At 44.1% G+C, this 22,509-nt stretch overlaps 2 protein-coding genes across 24 annotated transcripts in view; both read left to right on the top strand.

Annotated features, from left to right (window-relative positions):
* Positions 1-11,367, top strand: part of ank1a (ankyrin 1, erythrocytic a) — an 85,000-nt gene extending 73,633 nt beyond the window's left edge. For 8 of the 23 annotated variants that reach the window (XM_070964043.1, XM_070964042.1, XM_070964040.1 and 5 more), the window contains 6 exons: positions 3,914-4,565; positions 4,806-5,151; positions 7,971-8,054; positions 8,379-8,531; positions 9,795-9,893; positions 11,110-11,367. In XM_070964043.1, coding sequence (XP_070820144.1) covers positions 3,914-4,565; positions 4,806-5,151; positions 7,971-8,054; positions 8,379-8,531; positions 9,795-9,866 — 1,307 coding nt within the window. In that variant the 3' untranslated portion in view covers positions 9,867-9,893; positions 11,110-11,367. Of the gene's footprint in view, positions 1-780; positions 829-3,913; positions 4,566-4,805; positions 5,152-7,970; positions 8,055-8,378; positions 8,532-9,794; positions 9,894-11,109 lie in introns of those variants that run through there. The other 15 variants (XM_070964053.1, XM_070964052.1, XM_070964064.1 and 12 more) reach the window with 8 other exon arrangements.
* Positions 11,368-15,530: 4,163 nt separating this feature from the next.
* Positions 15,531-18,770, top strand: LOC139333099 (eukaryotic translation initiation factor 4E-binding protein 1-like). The gene is made up of 4 exons (XM_070965375.1): positions 15,531-15,699; positions 15,821-15,990; positions 16,959-17,150; positions 18,110-18,770. Exons 2-4 carry the CDS (start codon positions 15,855-15,857, stop codon positions 18,139-18,141), a joined length of 360 nt encoding a protein of 119 aa, XP_070821476.1. The 5' UTR covers positions 15,531-15,699; positions 15,821-15,854; the 3' UTR covers positions 18,142-18,770.
* Positions 18,771-22,509: the final 3,739 nt, after the last annotated feature.

Raw genomic sequence — 22,509 nt, 5'->3', positions numbered from 1 at the left:
AGCATAGAGACTAGAAAAAAACTAGCCTCTCTGCTGATTTACTTGCAACAAGTTACAGGGCCCAGCCACAAAACCTTTGTTTTTACACTTTGTTTTTTTGTACAGATTAAATAAACCAGATGTGAAGTGCTAGCCAGGCCAGCTGTTTCTCCCTGTTTCCAGTCTTTATGTTAAGCTAAGCTAACCAGCTGCTCGCGGTAGCTCACCATATAGCTATGAGAGTGGCATCTAACTGTCGGCAACAAAAGCATAAAAAATACAAATATGTCTCCCAAAATGTTGAACTGTTCCTTTAAGTCCAGTTCAGTCGTCCATATAAAAGAAGTCTGCCTCTTACTATTATCAAAATAGTGTTTTTTACTTGAGTTTCAGAGAAAAAACTGAAAGAATATTCGCCAGAGTCGAGGAATGAGTTACACTGCGGCCTTTATTCTATCTTTCTCCACCTGTCTTTCTCTCTTTTTGTCAGAATAATGTCGGATTTTACTCATCAGTTTTCTTCATAGTTCTAGTGCACCTCTATTGTAGGTAAGCAAGGTTTATTCCAGACGGTTTCCAGGTTAGAAGAGAGAGAATAAACTTGAGCATGATAGCGTAAGACTTCTTCTTTTAGGCTTCTGTAAGGGGACATTTAAATTCTCTCTGCCTGTGGTTGCATGGGGAGTAGTTTGAGTCTCTTAGGGCTAATGTTGGTGCACTGAATGTCCTTTTGGGAGCCCTGTTTTCATTCCCTGTGAATCTGTCCCTCTCTCTGTGTTTCTCTGGACATGTCATCTGCAGCCTAGCCGTCCTACTCTTCCTCCTTCTCACTCCTCTCCGAACTCTGACCTCATGCCGACCTCATGTTGACCTCTGACCCACATCTTTATCTTTTATTTTTTTGCGACCAGTCGTGCATTTTCTTTATTTTTGTGCTCTTGAAAACCCCACCTTTTTAAGTGTCCGCTCTGTGACCAGTACCCCTCACACAGACTGTGTACGCAGCACCCACTGGGAGGGGGGAGGTGACCCTCGCTCTCTCTCGCTGTTTCTGTCTGTGACCATCACCCTATTTTATATTCCTCTTCCTCTCTTGCTGCCCTTCTTTTCTCTTTTCCCACTCTGTCGTCTCCCTCTTTTCCCATCCCTTCTTTCCCTGCCCCCCCTGGCCTGTCTGCATGTGCACAAGGCTGACTTTCATCGCTTATCTCCCCCTGTGTTTGCATGGTGACACTGGGATGAGGGGCGGGAGTAGCGCTGGCATGTTGGAGATGATGACTCAAACTAATGTTGCTCGACCAACAGACATATATCTCTGCATGGCATGCACACTGAGAATGACCCTACAGTCCGTCTGTTCCTCCTCACTGATCCGTCCCATGGGGGGTGAAAAAAGGCCACAAACCTTTTTTTTTGTGAACTCTGACTTGTGTTTGCTCTGTTCATGTATGAATGTTGTGGTTGTTTTGTATGTCACTGATTCTCTGTGTAAACTGTGTCCATCTGATGGGGTATTTTGTGTGAAATACATGTTTGTTATGTCTTTGTGAGTGTTGTATGAGGGTCAATTTGATATTGTTCCTCCCCTTATTGTAAATGTGTTTATTGTTTAATATGAACTCATCAATTAGTCTTTGTGTATCAGTGTGAACGCCTTTATGTGTGTTTTATGTTGTGTACTGTAAGTGTTTTGTGTCGTCCATATACATGTGTCTAGTCTATCAGTGTTTCAGTGTATCTGTAAAATGAGTATATTTCCTTTACATGTGTTTTTACATGAGCTTCACTGCTTTGTTTTTCCTATATTTATGTCTTTCAATCAGAGGGGTCAGGCAGTCGCACATTTTACATATTTCACACTCACTCATTGCCCTAATTTTCTTTCATTTCATTTCCAAAACTCTTCTTTCGCCATCATTGCATCATCTACTAACATCAAGAGAGAGGACTGACGAACTCATTCAGTCACAAAAACAGAGTCATGGCACAATAATCGTGGCTTCAGTTCAGGCTTTGATATGCAGTAAACAGACTGACACTCATTTCCAACACACTCCTGATCCCGCACCTCACATACTCACAAGAGAAATGTGTGCAGGTACTTTCTTTCCAAAACACACTTTGTCTTGCTTGTCAGATATTAAAACATACAGAGGTTTAATGACTCCTGTTTTCATCTGTAAGTGATCCATAATATCGTGAATACACTTGCACAAGGTGTCATATAAAAAGACTCGACAAAGCAGATACCTCAGCGTCTTCTGTTGTGACCAAAATAAACAAGAAATTAAGATTTGAAACTTATATTTAACTCTTGAATCGTCTACAATAAAATATGTGAATTTCATCAACAAACTCAAAGTCAACGCTGTTTTTACGGCTGATTTTTAAAACATATATATATATTTGTTCTTACTAGTTTCTATAGGCAGCAGTTGAGAGGCTGAAAGCAGAAAGTAGGACAAGAGGTCTTTCTGGCTGCTTGGTGTCACAAATATCTCCTGCACTCTCAGCACTACTCAACCAGCCATGAATCAAGTTACACCCCACGCTCTGCACGGCTCTCTCGTCACTGTACCGTGTGCATATACAGTTGCTGTCTCTCTCTCCTCCTCTCCCCTTGATCTTATCTACATACTGAATGCCCTGCGCAGCATCTCCGGTTTTATCCTCTGGTTAACGTACTTCCTGGTAACACATCCTGCAGTGTTACAGTCATAATGCCACTCACACTTTGCTTTACATGCATTGCCATTCATCAAATTCTTTTACATAAACTACTCACCTGTTTTCAGTCATTCAGTATAATGAGGTTACAAGACAGATACAAGGCAGATTCTATGTATGTTTGCAGAGTAAAAGAGCAGTCTTCAGAGTCTCTTTTTGTGCAATATGCAGTTATTATCTCAATAAAATGAAAACATTCCTGCTGCTGTGACATTGTGCGTTATCATGCCAGGTCTGCCTTTGCAAAAAAAAAAGATAAGATATTGTTACCAAGGGTGTTCAGGATAGCTGTAGTAGGAGTGACCTGAGTCCACAGCACAACAATGTGCAGTTTTACTGATTGCATAATAGTGATTGAAATACTAATTAAAATTTATGTTTGAGGCAGCCACCAAGTGACTTTCACAACAGAAGGAAAATCAAGTCTACTGTATATGTGTTTGTATAAATATCAGTAATACTCTAGGTTATATGTTTCTATAGTTGTGTTATATTGAATGCATTATAATAAATATGTGTGAGAGAGCAAGCAGCTGTGTGGAGTGAGCGGATGTGTGTGTGCACTTGTGTGTGAGGGGAGAATGAGATTGCCTGCGTGCATGCTATCCAGCCTGACAACAATATTAACCTGCCTGTTCTTTGAGTGGGTTTGAATGCATGCAAATCTGAGCGGATGTGTGTGTTAGTACGAAACAGAGAGGGAGAGAGTGCGTTTATGGCATGCGTGTGTGTGTGTGTGTCCCTGCCGGACAGGTGTGTGTCCCAGCCCCAGGTAGGGGGCAGAGGCAGTAATTCCTGTCCGTCTCCCTGCAGGTGGCAGCCAGCAGAGCAGCACCAGTCACTGCTGGGTCCGAACCCCAGTGTCAGTGTCTCTCAGTCCGGCTGGCTGTGTCTGTTGCTGCTGCCACTGCTGCTCTCACCGTCAGCGCTGGCTGATCGAGCTTGACAAACCCTTCTAATAGCTGCCCTTGCTCTCTTGTCTTAAGCTCCTTGCACCTTTTTTCCAGCTCCTATTGTCTTGACCCTCCCTTATCTCCTTCCTGACTCCTCTCCCATTTGTCCCTTCAGCCTCCTCTACTCCACCCCTAGATGCCCAGCTCCTGGGCAGGGGCACATTCCCCCTCCCAGGGTCCCGGTGCTGTCGGGGTGCGGTGGGGAGTGAGGCGGGGGGCCGGGTGTCAGTGTGCCTCTCTCTGTCTCGCTCCAGGTTATGGGCTCGCGCAGGAAGAGCTTCTCTCACCGGCTTCCATGCAGTACAGCCTGCCCTCCCCGCTGGGTTCTGAGCCTTACTGGCAGGAGGTCTCCAGTCTGGACTGTGCACCCATTGCCACCACAGAAGAAGACACCCTCATGGAAATGTCTGATGTGCAGGTGTGGCCCTCAGGCAACAGCCCATCCCTGGTGCCTGTAGAGGACTCCTCGCTGGAATGCAGCAATGCCGACGATTCAGAAGGTCTCCTGGGGCTGCCATACGGAAGTCTGGGTCGGCCGGCTAGTCAGGCCAGCGCAGCCAGCGGAGGGGGTGGGGTGCTGAGTGGGTCCATTGAGCTACCCGAAGACGATTCAGAGATGGGCGTTGACTCGCTCAGCACTGCCACGCCAGCCTCGCTTGGCGGCACAATTGCTGGGATGAATCTTAACGGGCTGAACAATGGTCAGGGGTCAGAGGCAAGTTCAGAGGCATCAGCATTCACCAGTATGACTGGTGGAGATGGAGCTGGAGGAGGAGGAGGAGGAGGAGGAGGAGGAGGGACGGGCTCAGTGGAAGGGCTTTCTCTTGTTGCAGGACAGCAAAGGGTGTATGCTCGGCTGAGTGAGTCACCTGGTCTGAGCTGTGTTGCAGATCGGAATGGAGACAGGTGAGTCAGACCTCTCAGGTGACAGTGCAAAGTGACAGAACTAATGAATAGATCTGTGCTAACATCTCTTCAATCCATATTGCATGTCAGTGAAAGTCAGTGGTGAACCTGAGGCTTTTTTGAACATTTCTTTGCAGAGGAAGTGAGGCTAAGGGATCATGATGACTTGTTTTACTTTCCTTGGAGGAAGCACAGACACTACATGTACCACCTTCACATTGATCCGTTCTCTACTTCCAGGTCAGGTAATGGTGGAAACGGAGGTGGTGGAGGCTCTTTCCTTTCATACCTGCAGGAACAGACAGGCCCAGGATGGATCCCTGTCACCGACCCTACACAGGCCTGGGTGGGCAACCAGCCTAAACCCAGGCAGGCCATAGACACCATGATGTCATCAGTATGTAATGCCGTGGATGATCAGTCCCACGTGTCCCAGGAGGCCTTGCTGCAGCCTGTGAGGGACATGGGGCACTCAGAGATCTTGCGGGGCCACTTCAGAGGTACCCAGCCGTTTGAGAAGGGTTTGGGCTTCCCACACAGAGTACCGGAGCTGAGGGCCTGGGACGATGTGCGCCTGAAGGGCCAGGTTAGTGTGTTGCTCCTCCCTTGCAAAATACGAGGGATGTTTGTCCTCTAGGAGTAATCAGCTATACCAAAATTACACTTCGTTGGGAGTGATACATGTTGCATGGGTTTTAACTGTTGTGATGGAAAGCCGACAAACTTTTAACATTTAACAAATCAGCAATAATGAGACCAAGAGTCTACAGCCGTGCTAGCAGCTCTGTCAGGCTGTACTTAGGCACAGTGCTGCTCTAAGCTAGACGCTAACATCAGTGCGCCAGCCACATCCAAAGAAAGATCAGGTGATCACCAAAGTCTGTAGGATTCGTCCTCTGGGGACTGTGAATGTCTGGGTAAAATTTCATGGCAATCCATCAAGGAGTTGTCGAGATATTTCAGTCTGCACCAAGGTGGTAGAACGACAGAAAGGCAGACATTACCATCCACAGAGCCATGCCACCAATATGGCTAAAAACCACTGTGATTTCTATACGTCTGTCTGGTGCATTTTGTCATTGGTCCTAGTTTCTCCAAGAAGTCTCACCTGGAAGTCAGACCCAATGTTCAAATCAGAGTCTATCATTATTCATAGTAGATCCTAGAAACATACAGCAAACAAACAATCACACATGCACTCACACTCACACTCACACTCACACACGCGCACACGCACACGCACACGCACACGCACGCACACACACACACACACACACACACACACACACACACACACACGCACGCACACACACACGCACACACACACGCACACACACACAAACACACACACACACACACACACATACACACACACACACACACACACACACACAAACACACTGAGGCTCGGGCCCAAGATGGGCACAAACAGCATGTCCAGCCAAATATAGAAGCATTCTCACTGTCCAACTCATGTTACGCGATCCCCACCCCAGTCATTTCCACGTGTTAACTTTCTGGCACAACACCACCACATCACACTGCAGAGGACAGTCTCAGCCGTCAAAGTGTGTGAGAGCAGAAATAGACTGTTGCTTGTAAGGCCTTTGTGGGTTTGCTTTTGTTTTTGGTTCACAGTGATGACGAAGGAGCCCTTTAACTCTGTTCAGTCTCACTTTAGCTTTTGTGCCATTGTGTTGCAGTGTGTTGCACTGCTGTATAATTGTGATATGGTTTTTGAGGAAATGTGCCTACTAGACTGTGTGGATGAGAAGTTTGTAGTTAAAGTATGAGCACCTGAAGGAAGTCAGGGTGCAAGTTCCTCAGAGCTCTTACCACAGAGCCCCGCTGGAGTAGCGTGAGGTATTTAAAGCCCACAGATCACATGGTCAGAAAGAGAGAGAGGTGGGAATAGCAGCCTCCCAAGGTTGCTTTTGCTTTGGTTTGATGTCATTGAGTGGATACTCCTGACCTGACAGTGGGAAGGAGAAGGAATAGAGACCCGAGGAAAGGGCCCACCGCCCCAGCTAATGGAGGACCGACATGAACTGAAAGACAAACAACCAAACTGCGACTGAGTCCGTGACAGAAGGCTGCAGCTGTTACCTTTCCTCTCAGCTGAGAGAAGTGCTGCGCGAGGGAAGCAGGCGTCGCTGAAGGCTGAGGGAGCCCGTTGTCGTGTTCGTCCGTGTTGATTTGCTGGTGATTGAAGCGGGGCGATGTGGGCCCTGGTGACAGAGCTGCTCTTCAGCTTCGTGCTGCTGGCTTTCCTGGTCATCAGCTGTCAGAACGTCCTCCACATAGCCAGTGGCTCTGTGCGGTCCGTGCTCACCTACGTACACGCTCAGCTGGACCGCGAGCTCGGTGAGGTCGAGGGAGTGGCTGATGAAGAGGAGAATGTCACCACCAGAGTGGTCCGCCGCAGAGTCATCCTCAAGGTACAAAGAGAGGGACAGAGGGCAGAGTTTGGAGAGAGGATTTACAGGCTGGAAAACGACCATGACAGGAGAGAGAGGGAGAAAATGCAGTTTGGTGAAAGGCTGAAGGATGAAGTGTATTTGACCAAATGCTGAAGTGAAACAGGATAGGTTTGTGGTAATAAGGGTAAAGGGATTGTCATAAGTGGCAGTGAGGATTATCTAAGGAGATTGTGTACATGAGGAAATGTGTACGACAAAGGCAAAAACTGGCAGAATCAGTACAACAGCAGTAACTCATCCTCCAGTTGTTTGAGTCGAATTGCTGCACGAATGGGGCTAAATTTATCCTCTGCTGTTACAGATGTAAATAGATTGTCTTGGCCTCAACAAGTTTGGACTCTAGTTCTATTAAAAAGCCGCGTGGACTCATTTTTCTTCTACTGTACCTCACACCTTGTCAACGCCAACACAAATATTGACATGTTTAATTCAGGTCCACACTGACTCCACTGGCCCTTGTTCGTGCTTCTCCGGCTGTAGGAACCTCTTGCTTATAAATAGCTGTGTAGACGTGCTGCAAATTATTAGGGGCTGTAACAGCATTGTCACGAACCTGAACTGTCATTGTAAGTGTCACTAAGAAACATTAGTGAACTCCATGGATTCTAACTGTTGGGTTTACATGCTTCCACAGACGACCTCTGACCCCTCACCCATCTGTCGTTCATCTGCTTCTCTGTGTTTCCAATTAGTGGAGAGGTTTATGGCATGCAAATAATTACACTGCAGTGACAGCTATTTTAGCATGCCAGATCCATTATTTACCGGGTGCTAATTTCATTTCATCATCTAAAGTTTACTCAGCTTTTATGCTTTGGGAGGTCATATCATGTAGTACATTAGAAGCTTTCAAGAAGGAGGAAGTGCAGCTTATGGTTTCTTTAAAAAGTGTTACTTAAGGGAATAAATGCTTTTCTGTCCGCAGGGCGATGAGGTTGAAGATCTTCCAGGGGAGCAAGTGAGCGAGGAACAGTTCACGGATGAACATGGAAACATTGTCACAAAAAAGGTCAGCCATGTCAACATGTTTCTGTGCTGGATTGTTAAACTGGCGTTTGTTTTCCTTATGTCAGTGTCACAGTACTCACTCAGCATCTTCCCACAGAATGATTATCAACCAATAATCATTGCAAAGTTCATCAGCATTCATCACATATGACATGACACTATGGATAAACTGTATGTGCACCAAAAATGAAACAATTTCCTTTATTTTATAAACTTTCTCCATAACTATTTCTTTATTTCACCAATCTGTTTTTTCACTGCCTTATTCCCACTCTCTGCCTCCATCCATCACTCTCTCCCACCCTCCTGTGTGCGTTTGTGATAGATTGTGCGTAAGGTTGTGCGCAGAGGGAAGGGTTCAGGTGAGGAGGGGGTTCAGGAGGTGAGCGTGGAGGGTTCTCTGCAGGACGCCCACGAGCTGGAGGTTGATGCTGAGCAGTTCATGAGCTACGCCATCCTGGGCCGGGACAGCAGCAAGGTGGGCTTCTGATCTGCAGACAGCTCTCTGTTGGCCTGTGAGGCCTTGCAACACCTGAGGCTCCTGTTATTAGCTAGGATGTGCAGACAGCCCAAATGGACTGAATGAGATCAGGTGATACAGCTGAACACCATCTGTGTAGCAGCTAGTTTATAGTGAACCAGGGACTCTGTGCAGCAGTGAGCTTTAAAGTCTCATCTCATCGTGGTTTACCAGGCAGATCCCGACAGTCCCTGAGTAGCTTAACCTGCATGAGCTTCAGTATTACAGGCTCAGAACACAGTGTGTTCTCATGATCTTAAGAGCAATAGCCCTGTATTGTTCTGTCACTGCTAAATCGCAAGTGAAGATTGAGTGCAAAGTTTGAATGGTTAATTGTTTGATGGCTGACCTCCGGGTACATTAATCTCCACCCAGACATTATTTCCTCATGTTCATCTTAAGCATGCAAGAAGAACAAATGAGTCCACTTTGCACTGGTTGCTTTGGGTTCATCATTTTAGGCATCACAAAGCTTCATCTACACGTCATATATTTGTTTCTTGCACATTAATGACTGAATGAATTGATTATGGCTCCTTGCGGTGGCTACATTTTCCATTCTGTCCTCTCCGCCTCTGTCTTTTTTGCCTTCATTAAAGTTTATAGTCCTTCAACTTTGACTGTGTGCTGTATCACTCGAACCTGCAAGGCTCTCTGAATCAGAGCTGCGTCAAATATCAAATATCATTTACAATCTTTTACTTTTTTTTTTGTTTTTTTTTACTGTACCTGCAGGAAGTAGATTGGGCTTTTACACATTAAGACAGTTCAGAGTATTCTTGTACATTGTGTATTGTCTTTTGTGGTCAAATCGCATTCATCAAGAAATCAATTTAAACAATGTGTTTTCAAGTATTATTTGACACAGGTCTACTCTGAATCCCAAAGACTGTAGATGTTTCTGATGCCCTCTTATCTTCAACTGTCTTTCCACCCATCACTTCTGTCCTTGTTCGACTGTTTATACATAATTTCTTTCTTTTTCCCCTCTTTCCTCTCCTGTTACTTATTTGTCTCTCACTTTTCTATCACATCTCCTCTTTGTTTTTCTTGTGCCATTATTTCCTTCCTTCCTTTCTTTTTTCCGCCCTCATCTTTTTCTTCCTGTCACGTCCCCTTATTTCACCCTCCCTTACTAACACTCCCTCCGCCTCCTGTTCTGCTCCCGTCATCCCACCTCTTCTCAATCCTTGTCTGCCGCCAACCTCTCCCCTGATGTAGCCCGATACTGTGGATGTGAAGAAAGGTGCTCAGATAGTGAAATGTGCCAGTCTGCGGAGAGTTAAGCAGTGAGGCAGACTGAGTGCTGCGTCCCCGCAGGTACGGGACTGACCCACAGTGCCTCGTTTGACCTGTGGGCTAGACCATTTAATCCAGTCTCTCTGGATTAAATGCATCTGAATGTACCTTTAATTCAATACTAATGATACGTAATGTGATGCTGGCACAGCAAAATGACACTTCAGGTTAACAAATGGTTAAAATATAAATTGACACTTAAAAAAGAAGGAAAGAAATATTTATGCCTGACAGTCTTAATTACGTTTTGCCCAAAAAGTACAAAATATACAGAGTTTCAGTTAGAATTAATGCAGATTATATAGAGTAAAATATATCCATATGAACCTGAGGTGATACTTAATGCCCCAGTAATTTTCTTTTTGAGAGTTTTAGAGAGTTCACAGAATCTGTTTCATCCATTTTTACAACCTCAACAGTAGAAATTCAAGCTGCTTGCCTTCTGAAAAATGCTTTGTCATGTTTACTTTAGATGGACTTATATTTGTGAATAATAGCAAACATGCAGCTAAATGTGTTGGTCAGAGAATTGATAATTCTTGGTTTAAATCACCTTCTTTGTATGATAATAATTTCTCTATAATATCTAATTCATGTGCAAGAAATATGTTTCTATATTCAAAATATTGTTTTGCAAGAAATGATGTCAGGCCAGTTTATTTCTTCATGCATGTCGTGACAAGCTGGAAAAAGGGTTGGCATAATGTGCACTCAGCAAAACAAGCGACCAAAAAGGATCTTGCAATGTGACAGCTCTCAAGGTCAAAGCTGCAAGGCCAGTTGTCCTGTGAATTGCTATCTGGAGCCACTGTGGTGCGTGTGTGTGCGCGTGTGTGTGTGTGTGTGTTTGACTTGCCCTTTCTAACATAAAGGCCATGACATTCCTGAGATTACTGATATTTCAAGCGACTCACTACTGAATGTTAAACCATTTTTGCCAACCATTTTTTGCTTGAATGCCTCTGCAGAACTAATATGTTGCTGTATGCAGTGTTACAATTAAACTGATTAAAATAAGAGGGAAATCTAGCCATATATGAATCAGTTGAAGGGAATTTGAAAGACGAACAATTTAACCTAGGCCATTTTATGGACCGCATATAGCAGTGTACATATCTCTGACTCAGAAACACATTTGCAATGACTTCCTGAAGCTTGCATGTTTTTTGCTCTTGTCAGTTGCATTGAAACAAAGGTGTAGCTTGTTCTAAACCAGCCTGTTTTCCTCTCTCCACAGAGTTCTCCGCAGGATTCAACCCCTTCACCAAAACCATCCTACATGGACACATGACCAGCAGCAGCTGACAGGAGGAAGAACATACATAAAAAGGCAGACAGACAGAAATGAAGGCCAACAGGCACCAACGCTTTGACAACCACAGCACGCACCAGAAGAGAAGGATACGGATTTACTTGTAGTTTTTATTACCTTTTTTTTTAAAGAAACCATGGGAAAAAAAACATCTAATACTAGGCTAGAAGCATGATTTCGTATAAAACAAAAACCAAACACAAACAAACAAAAAAAAACTAGCAACCAAAACGTGCTTCCTGTTATCTGTATCAGCATGAGTGACTGCTGCCGCATGGCCTGTCTTTAACTACAAATACTGAGGGAATACAAGGGTGGGGGGTGGGGTGGGGGGGATAAACGGGTGGGGAGGGATGGGGAGGAGACACTGCTGTGTGGGACAGGCATGCAATGTGGGGTATGGTCAATCACTGGCCCGTTTTCTAATCCAACAGGGGAAAGTTTATCAGTCAAAAAAGGGAGACAAAAATACTGAGAATCACATCATCTCTAGGCAACAGGTTACTCCCCCTCCTCCCTGCCACACTCTTCCAGCTAAGAGCATCACAAACTAGTTTTGAACCTGTCCCAGTGCTCTCAAAGTCCAGTAAAGCTACGATCATCACCCAAGGATATCGGTGTTGTACATAATATCGTATGCACTAAAATGCTCTACGTGACTGTGCGTTACGTGTGTTGTTCATGTTCTAAGATCCCTCTGCGATGCCACTGATGCTGCTGTTTCAGGTACATGACAGTTTCCTCCCTGTTTTTCTCGTTTGGTTCGTTTGGTCTGAACCTATATATTATTCTATATATCTTGAGATCTTTGTGGGTACAAGAACATACAAATGTTGTGTCGCTCTGCCTGTTTTAAACGTCAGATTTTTGTGTGTCGGGTTGTTTGTTTCTTTGTGCTGTTCATGTGCTTTTCGCCCTTTGCTTTCGACATGTCAAACTGTAGAGGGAAGACATGCTGTAAGTCATTTACTGTGCTGTGGGTTTTTGAGCTTTGGGAGGCAGGTTTCTGCAGTGAACCTGCCTCCCCGACCTCCCCTCAGAGCGGTTTGCCTTGTGGAGAGGGTGACAATGAGAAATGTGGTGAGTGACAGATTATGACGAGATTTAACCTACTCCACCATCCCACTCCTCTGCGTCTTCTTGTTCCCAGTGTGCTGTAACCTTGTGAGGTTTTGTGTTAATCAGATGTCCGTCTGAGCCAAAATCACAATACCAGTCTTCACTCTCAATCTTGCCCTTATCGCCCTACCTCCACCGCTCGCCCCCTCGCCCCTCCAGTCAGCCTCTCAGAGTAGATGTAGCAGTCCTGCCCACCTCCAGCAGGGGGCAGGATCCCACCTTCAGCAGTGTCTGATTGACCTCATCATGCAGTATATAATACCACCACACATGAGGTGCACTTATACACCATCTCACCACCACCACCAGATGATGTCACTCGATGAGGGTACGGTAGCTGAAATGCTGGTAATAATGTAGCACTGGTTTGACTGGGTAAGAGATGAAGAGTCAGCTGGCGAAAGGAAAGTGTCGAGTCGAGGGTCGAGGACGTGTTGAGCTTTGATGTTTGTCTCCTTGGCAGTTCTTAGGAGTGTAGCAAAGACAGTCAGTCACCAATCACTGTGATGAGAAACTGTAATACTGACCCGCAACTGTGAGCCTGACCCTTCCCGAAGCATGTCTCTTGTTTCACTCCTTTATTTTGTCCTTTTTTTCATGATTTACTGTCTTAACTGTACTCCAGAAGAAGCAATAACTGCTTACAAAAGGAAAGGAGTGTTTGTGTGAGTGTGTTTGGGTGTGTGTTTGAGTGCGACAGAGAGACAGGATTTTAGGATCATAGTTCATGTTCTTCCGAAGATCGGGCTTTCGATCTGTTACTCACAGCTTTAGGCTACTCCTCGCTCCACTCAGAAATGATGTCAGTACATTAGTATCCCACATTTATCACTTTGCCTCTCTAGATAATGAAACGATACAGTTTTACACCGAGATTGGGCAAATACTGGTATGACTGCATACCAGCCATCCCATCTGCAAAGTGCCCAGTGTCTGTTTGTGTTATTCATCAGGGAATGTAGGTGTGTTCAGTCATAGTTTTTAAACCTTAATGACATTCATATGCACCTGGAAAGAAATCCTATTGTGTGTGTGTCTGTGTGTGTGATTTTAATATCACGTATTCAGTCCTGGATACTGGGACATGTCAAAGTTGTGATAATATCACAGGAAGTAGTATTGCAAATGGACAAAGAGCAGAGGCTCTCAGATTACACGTGTAATTCTAATTCACATATTTTTTTAAAGTTGATTTACCTCAATAAGCGTGCCATCTCACATGATATCGATTTACCGTCATGCATTCGTTCCAAATGCCATGCTACACAGTGGATGCTTTATTATGGAAAAATATGTAAGTCACAAAAAAACATTGCAATAATCACCCATCAATAAGTGTTTTAGTACGGCTTCACAGCCAGAGATGATGAATGTAAGGTCTTGGTAAACTGTAAGTCTTGTTGTAAAGTAGTCATCTGTGTTGACTCTGTACTTTAGCAGACGATAGGGTACTCACTCTGTTGTTTCAACTCAATATCTGCTGTTGATTAACATTAACATTCATTACGAACATACAAATCATGCAAGAGGAGAGATTTAAAGAGAGAAGCCTGAAATGGGTGTTTGGACACTTTAACAAATATCCCTTCATCAGATATTGTTTCTATTTTACTATCTTTTTTAATAACCACAAAAAGTTAGATGTCAATAAAGATTACACAGCAGTGTAATGGTGTATTACCCCTTATGTTATAGCATACGGTTTGCTCTCTAAGGGCTCATATGCTTGGGTTGGCTGAAGCAGGGGCCGCTTATAACTCCACTGCTGATGTCAAGTTTGGAGCAAAGGGGTGTGGGGGGGTCTGATGAAAGGACAATAAGGGGGAGCCCTCTGAAGTTAGATGGAGTTGTGGGGAGGCTTGGTGGCTCCGATGGCTAGTCTTTCAAGATGACAAGCATTTTTCCTCAACACAACCTTCCCCTAATTTCTACCCCTCTTTACCAAATATAAGGCTGAGCCGATTCTAAGGCTTCCACATGGTGACAGTTTGAACGCGGTTTGACGGGAGGAGTCCGACAAAGTGCAAGCACAGGGAGGAGTGGTTATGACAGAAAAATTCAGCCCTGCACTGAGGGACGACTGAGATGATGCCATGCACCAAGTTCATGCAAAAATATTAACTGTTGCAAAAACTAGAGAACACGTGTATATTCCTTTAGAATGGATTGAAGACATTATTAACGCAATAGCATATTACTCAATACTAAGGAATGCAACTGCGCACATGCACAGAAAATGTTTTTAACATAAAAGGCTATATATATATGAAATATATGAAAATATATATATATATATATTTACTTAGAATGCTATGCACCCTTACTTGTCAAATGGGATTCTAGTTATGTTATGGATGTACTTTTAGCATCATACAGCTGTAGCTACCAAGAGACTGTTGAGTTCTGGGTAATGCCTGCAACCTGGGGATAAATAGGGATCTTGTGGGTATTTTAACCTGTTTTGTTTGCTTTTTTTATTGTTATGGAGAGTCAAACATGAATTTAAAATATAAATGTAAAAGCCTTTTAATCCAATCAAATCCGAGGACATCTATTGACAATTTACTCTGTACACCAGCTCAACATTTACAAAATTAATAAAGAAATGAAATGTCTTTGTGTAGAGTGTGTATACTTTTATGTGAGATACTTCATCGACTTGCACCCAACTACTGATCATGCTGTAGATTTGCACAAAGTGTCAGAAACGTACTGAACTGGCCCCGACCTTGTCCTGCGCATACTGCTGAGCAGTCCTATGAAGATAATTATATGTTATCAGACTTTCACCAGAGTACCAAATGTTTAACATAATGGTCTCAAGCAGAGCTACTCTTTGAAATGAAAGCCTGCAAAGGCACAAGTATAAATAGACAAATTAATGCACCAGCAGGTAAAGCGGTTTGCCTGAAAACATGGTAAGATGAGTCATTTATTCATTAATGAAATAAATGCACTTCTACAGAACCTGCAGCTATTTCTTGTCTTTGTCAGAGATTAAGGCTGTAATTGAACTGGTGTTAGGTTAAATTAGTCCTTTATCCTAATTTGTCTCAGACGACCTTCCAAGTCATACTCTTTATGATTACATTGATCTATTAAATATGGGTTAGCAAACAAGCTGATGATTCCTCAGGATAAAGCTCTGTGCAGCCATCGCACAGACATCGTGCGCCAGCAGGGGGCGGTATGCGTTCGTTTTGTCCACCTCGCGAGCAGTTTCCTCTGCAGCTCGTCTGTGTTGTTTGTGTGCATGTAGAGTGAGTGGGAGCGGGGGAGCGTGTTCTCAGGTCCTTTTAACAAAGAACCTGGACACTCTCCGTGTGTGTGAGGCTGCGTGTTGTAATGTGACATATTTAGATACTACCTTTCATCATTTGCACTTATGAAAAAGAGGTATTTATTTTTATTTATCCGAAAGCAGCCATTCTGTTGAGCCAAAGCAATATCTTGAACAGGAGCGGTGTGGCTTTGTTGTTGTCAAAGCAAGACTTTCTGCCTGTTTCATGTTATTTAGTTAGCTAGTTTTAGTTAATTATAGTTGAGAGAAGATGTCGACTGACTGCCAGAAGACCACTGCCAAGGCCATCCCGTCGACCAGGAGGGTGACCATCAACGACTCGACGCACATGCCCCATGACTACTCCACGACCCCCGGAGGGACCCTGTTCAGCACGACCCCGGGTGGTACGAACCGTTGTTGTCCGTCGTGTTAACGTGTTAAGAGACGTGCTGTTCCCTGCGGCCATACATGATTTGTACTCTTCTTCAGTCGCAGCTGTATTGTCAGTGAGTGCAGGACATGCCCAGGCTAACTCCATGAGGTCGGCTGCTGTCAAACGCCACTGTACAGAATGAGCTGCTAGCTCTGCTAAAGCTAACTGCTAACGCTAGCTAGCAAGTGTTGGAAAAGAGAACAGGAGTCCACAGGATTCTTGACCCTGCAGCGATGAAGTATGTGGGTGATGTATGCTCATACCACTGCTTTGTCTGTAACTGAAACGTGTTTGGGTTTTTATTGAGGGATTTAACAGCTGATCTCGAAACGTTAGCGACACCCTGTGTCGTCTGCTGCTAATGATGCTCGTGGCCATACGTCACCGACACCTAAAGCTGTGATTGGTGCTTTCCACTGTGAGTTAACTGCCAGATTTTCGTTAAGGATGTTTGAAGTGGTCGTTTCATCTGTCGCACATCAAATCGTGACACAATATAAACAGTAACACCTTGTCATCTTCTGATTGGTTCTCATTGATCATGTGTCATTAGTACCTCCCTTGCAGATTGCGTGTGTTCATCTGCACAAGACCCCAAAATGATATTAATTATTTTTTAATATGAACAAGGTTTGATGTCTAGACACTGATACACTTGGCGCAATGTAAATCACTTCTTTTACTCAGCATTTGATTTATTTTATTGGTGTTAATGTGAAGCATAATCTGGCAGTACCAAATCTCAGTTCAGTCAGAAGACGCATTGAGGAATGGGCCATTTATAGTTGGTTAATATGGGTAGATTTGACAGGAAAGGTGCTGCTCACTGAGGGAGCTCCAGATGAGCCGCAATTAAGCTTCTGCAAAGACAAAGCTCAAGTTAAATACACACCAGCATGAATATGATGATGGTCGTTTTCCCGCCTCTTCACACAACAGGTACCAGGATCATCTACGACCGGAAGTTCCTGCTGGATTGCCGCAGCTCTCCGGTGGCCAAGACTCCTCCGCAAGGTCTGCCCAACATTCCAGGGGTGACCAGTCCTCCCTCCTTTGACACCAATGAGAAGGCCCGCAGTGGAGAACTACTGAATAACAACAACATCACGTCTCCTGATTGCAGCAACACTGGTATGTGCACACCTCAGACAGACATCACGGGGGGCCATGATATGTCGAGTGAAGGATTCAGTTTTTGAATTTGTGTAGCCTCTGAAAACTGCAGCACTGATAAAACTGTTGTCACATTGCTGCCATTCTCTGTCCTTCATGGATGATAGAAGCCAGCTTGAGGTTTGAACACAAGATGCCAGAAAGTCATTTGTGCCTTTTCATTTCACTTTATCGTTCAGCCTGAGATTGTGTCGATGTTGACAGATTTCTCTTTCGAAGGCCGTGTCCTGTTCACATTTCTGTCAGTTTAAAGTTGGAAGAAGCAGATAACATTTTCCATGCAGGTTGCAGACACGTGTCTATTTTTTTAGAGTTGTTATTTCTGTGACCTGAACAGCTATGCCAGTCTTACCTGCACTCGTCACCAGTTTCTTTGCAATCCTTCAGTCACCATTTTTCCTGCTGCGGCACAACAAGATCACTTTTCCATTCTTAGCCCTGCTTATAAAGCTGCGATGGGCTTGGTTTTTTCTCCCTGTGGGGAAACTGCCATAACTGAGCACTTCGCTAGACCAACTTAAATCACAGAAAAAAATCAAGGATAGGGGCAGTTTAGAGGTGAAGAACCCAGCTAAGACCTGCTATTTTTTTCTAATTATTTCATGTCTTTTTATTGCAGTCTGGCAGAACTCAACAATATCATTTTAAATGAGTTGTTTGTAATTAAAAAAAAAAGACATGTTTGAAGACATTTCAAGTCAGCATTTGCTGTGTGTTAAAAACATATTCGTTGTTGATTCTTTAATTAAAATGTCAGAATAAATCAATCATAAACATCTTTCAGTTTCAGTCACTCTTTTGACAGTGTTTTACCTGCGAATGACATAAGTCCTCCTGAAATATTACTGCGTTGAATATGAGACTGGTGGAAGTATTATTATATGAATGAAATCTTTGTTTGTTTTTTTTAATTTAAGGTGATGACTCACAGTTTGAAATGGACATCTAGGTAGTGCTGGAATGAGTATTAAGACGTCAGACCCACCAATGAGATGCTGTGAAGCGAGGCTCAGGAAAACCTTCTCTTTTCCCATCAGCCATTCCATGAAGACAGCGTTTCGCCTTCAGTATCTCCAGTGTCTTAGTGTTTTAAAGTCTGTCTTTAGCAGTCTCATTTGCTTGTTTTGCCCAGAACAAATCTGTATTGGAACGTTTTCTGTCTGCTTCAAGGCTTGAACCTGATTTATGTGTGACAAAGTGTGCCTTCCTGTCGTGGCTACAAGTTTAAAATCAACACTGAGAAGTACTTAACACCAACAAAGCCTCATCTGTAAGAACTGAGACAAATTAATGAAAATGAAGATCAATATGGAAAAAAAACAAAACAAGTGAAATTGAAGTTATAATGTCGAACCATTCCAGAAGGGTTTGTCACTTGATGTGCTTTGATTTCCACACGTTTCCTGACACCTCTCTTCAGATATTGCCTTGAAATGTTCAAGATACTGTATAATTTGTCGATCTTCACCTGAAGTGTCATACAGAGAATGTAAAACACCATTTTGAAGTTTTGAAACAGATTTTCACACGGTTTGTAGGGTGACAAAGCATTAAAGCAAACACCATTAAAGCAAACAACTGTTTCTGTCATGTTTTCAACACGGTGTGTAAATTGTGTGCTGCTGTTGAGTCTTGTGTTGTCATCTCAGTGGACTGTACTTTGACAGTAATCAGGGTGAGGGTTCCATGTTCATTGGTTCACTGGCCTGAATACACACTTTTCTCTTGACCAGTGCCACCTGAAAGCTCAAGCAGCCATAAAAGAAGCCATTTGTTATTTTTCAGGATAAGATGACGTGTCACTGTGAATACTTAAGTGAGCAGAAGATGGACCGATCTTCAAAAGTCATTGAGTTAAAGATGAAACATTCTCTTCACCATTTTAAGCAAGATTAGTGTGTTATTTTTGTCTTGTACAGAAGGAAAGGAGCACCATGCAGGAGTATGGGCATCCCCAAGAGATTTGAGCGCTCAGATAACTTTTAACAAAATCTCAGACCTTAATCAGCTTGTCGGGTGTATGGCTCGCACACCATCCATTGTCAGGAAAGGCCAAGTGACGCACATTTCGAAGCTTTAGAAATACTCCTCAAACCCTGTCCCAACAGAACAGAATCAAAATAATTGATGCCCGCACAGCATGTTCATAAAGAAATTGCAGTTAACAGGAACAGTGGCGGTCAGGCTGAAGTCTGGCAAATCACAATAACAGAAATTTTGACCAGGGGTACACAAACTTTTGCACGCCTTGGTATCAGCACTTCAAATGTTCCCTCCATGTTAAATTGAGTGAAAAGCTAATACACATCTTGCAATGATAACTCTTGACGATGACATGATGCTCAACTGCCTTTACCACTTCCTGTGCTCTCCTGATTCAGCACAAGTCATATCAGAGGAATTCCTCATGGAGCTCGCTGGCAGCTGATAACCTCAGTTAGTGGACTGTATGAAGAGGTCAATATACAACTGAGCACAGTTAAAAGAAACTCCCCTCTTCCTAAGAGCTGGATGGGGTCATGCAGGGACGGACTGACCATCTGGCATTTTCCCAGTGGGCCGACGTGCTATTTGGGCCGATAGTCGGCCACTTTTTTTATTTTAAATATTGGTCTGACCGGCCCATAATACTAGACAGTCGATCAGCGGCCGATTGACATTGGGCTGGCCCATTCACATCGTTAAACACCAACCCGTTTCTCTCTGTCCGGGTCGGATCCGGATCTGGTCCCGGGTCGGACCCGGGTCTGGTCCCGGGACCGACCCGGAAATTTCCCGGAACATTGCCTCGACCGACCCATAGACATATATACGTAGACGCCTGATTGACTGACGCTTCCTATTGGAGCTGACGTTCAGCGCGGCCGCCATCTTGGATGGGTCTCCTATGCGTCCCCAGTGCATTTATTTCTACGGAGGAAGGTGTATGCCCAGCTACAATTATCATCATAACTCCTCTAATTTTTACCCGATTTTCACACGGTTTGGTTTGTTACAAACGTCAGAGATGTAGTTATGATACAGGACGCTGTCACACATTAAAAACAAATGCATAAATGAATTCATTTTATTTCATTTTGGATTTTAATAAAGAAACAGTTTGATTGTTCATTTGATTTCTCTCTCTCTCTCTCTCTCTCTCTCTCTCTCTCTCTCTCTCTCGCTCACACACACACACACACACACACACACACACACACACACACACACACACACACACACACAAAATCATGACCCTTCTGTACACACCAATAACACAAGAATTTCCTCATTCCTGTTTTTGTGCGCTGAGTTTATTTAATGTAAAGTTAAGCACAGGCACATGCACGCGTGCGCGCGCACACAACACACGCACAAAAACCAGACATCTCGCATAAGCTGTTGACATGCGTATTAAACAAACTGTCGAAACGAGGAAGGTTTTTTCTTTTTGGCCAACTCATCATGTGTGTCGGGCCACAGTCCACTGCTGCTTTCAAACACACACACACACACACACACACACACACACACACACACACACACACACACACACACACACCGTCTGGCCTGACGTGTCTAAATTTAAACAACTGTTCACAGCTTTAGGATGACAAAGATTCCATAATAGCCTGGACTGAAACTGCTGATGTTTGTGATATACACTGATTTTAACACATACATAGATACAAAGCTCCCATATACCTGCTCAGTACATTTTTTCCTTCTTTCTTTTTTTAAGGCCTGGAAAAGTTAGCTTTAAAATTCCAGGTCATTCCAGCGTCTTACCCTGTTAAGCTTGTAACTGGGGCTGGTAAGCTAAATAAAATAAAATAAATAAATAAAATAGGAGCATAGTTGCGCCGTTGTTGACTTTGGTTGGCTCTGGTGCTAGCGCCACCCAATATGGCGGCGACGCTGGATTACTCTCCAGCACGTAATGAGGCGTCTACGTATATTGTATCTATGGCCGGGACCGAAATTTCACGGGACATTGCCTGGACCGACCCGTGTAAGTTCCGGGTCGGACCCGGGTAGGTACCTGGTCGGATCCCGGGCCGGGTTATTATTATTATTATTATTATTATTATTATTATTATTATTATTATTATTATTATTATTATTATTATTATTATTATTAGTGTGTGTCTCTCTGTGCGGCCCGGTCCAAATGGCCCACGGACCGGTACCAGCGGTGTACAGTTTTTAGTTTTAAAAACATTGGTCAGGGGTGATGATGAAGATACGGGTATGATGTATTGATATAAGGTGTCCTTAAACAGAGTGTCTAACCCTGAAGTGCGCAAAGTGCAGATATCTGTAGGGGGACCTTTTTCTGAAGTCCTCCAGGATCTGTCTGCCGGGGACAGGGAACTGCAGCGCGAGGAAGTGCGCCCTGCACTTCTTCTGACAGGACGCTCTCATCATAACGTGCCAGTAGACACGGAGATCCCAGTTTCCTGCAAAGGACGGTTCTTCATGTGTGCTGCTGCTGCTACAGTGCAGCATGCAGTATCTCACGCTGTCCCCAAGAAACCGGTGCAAGCGCAAACTCAATTCCAAATAATGGATCGATTCTGTCCACTTCTCTGCTGCGTAACAGTCCAAAGCCAATCCATAAGCAGCTGTGAGGGGCTTTCCTTGGGGAAATTTCTGAAATTTTAATTTTTATATTGTTTTTATTTTGCTGACATAAAAACAAAGGTCAAACAAAGCAACAGCGCGTAGCCTCGTGCGCAAAATTCAACCATGATAAGACAACACCCGACATATTAGTCTGCTTCCTCTGTCGTCTTCTCCTGGTAATTTTCCGTGTCTGTGTAGCGGCCAGATTGACATTGGGCTGGCCCATTCACATCATTAAACACCAACCCGTTTCGCTTTGGTCTAGCCGGAATAATGCATTCGGAGGAAAAAAAAAAAAAAAGGCAGCGCAAGAGTTTGTTCATAACCACTGACCGGCCCTCGACACACGCTGGTCTGCGGCCCATAGATTATTTTCTTCACTGACACTTGACGGGGCTCATCTCGCCTAATCATATCATGAAACACTTCCCCTCTTTTGCGTAATCTGTTAGGATCTTCGAAAATGGAGAGAAAACGAAAAAGAGGCGCAGAGAAACTGCGAGACAAGAAGAAGCTGGCTCTTCAAGCCAACGCTGCCAAATGCGCAAAATTTCTGATATGTTTGCCACGTCAGGGCCTTCATCAGCTCCCGTGGCCGATGACAGTGGTGGTGGCGACAATGAGCAGGGACATGCAGTAAAACCTGCGGTAAACTGGACTGCTTTCCTCCTTTCTGACAGGATTCACACACTCTGACGCTGACTCTCTCTCT

This window comes from Chaetodon trifascialis, chromosome 6 (assembly GCF_039877785.1).
Source record: "Chaetodon trifascialis isolate fChaTrf1 chromosome 6, fChaTrf1.hap1, whole genome shotgun sequence".
Taxonomy (NCBI): Eukaryota; Metazoa; Chordata; class Actinopteri; order Chaetodontiformes; family Chaetodontidae; genus Chaetodon; species Chaetodon trifascialis.
Note: the sequence above shows the minus strand (reverse complement) of the source record. Positions and strands in the feature narration are given on the sequence as shown.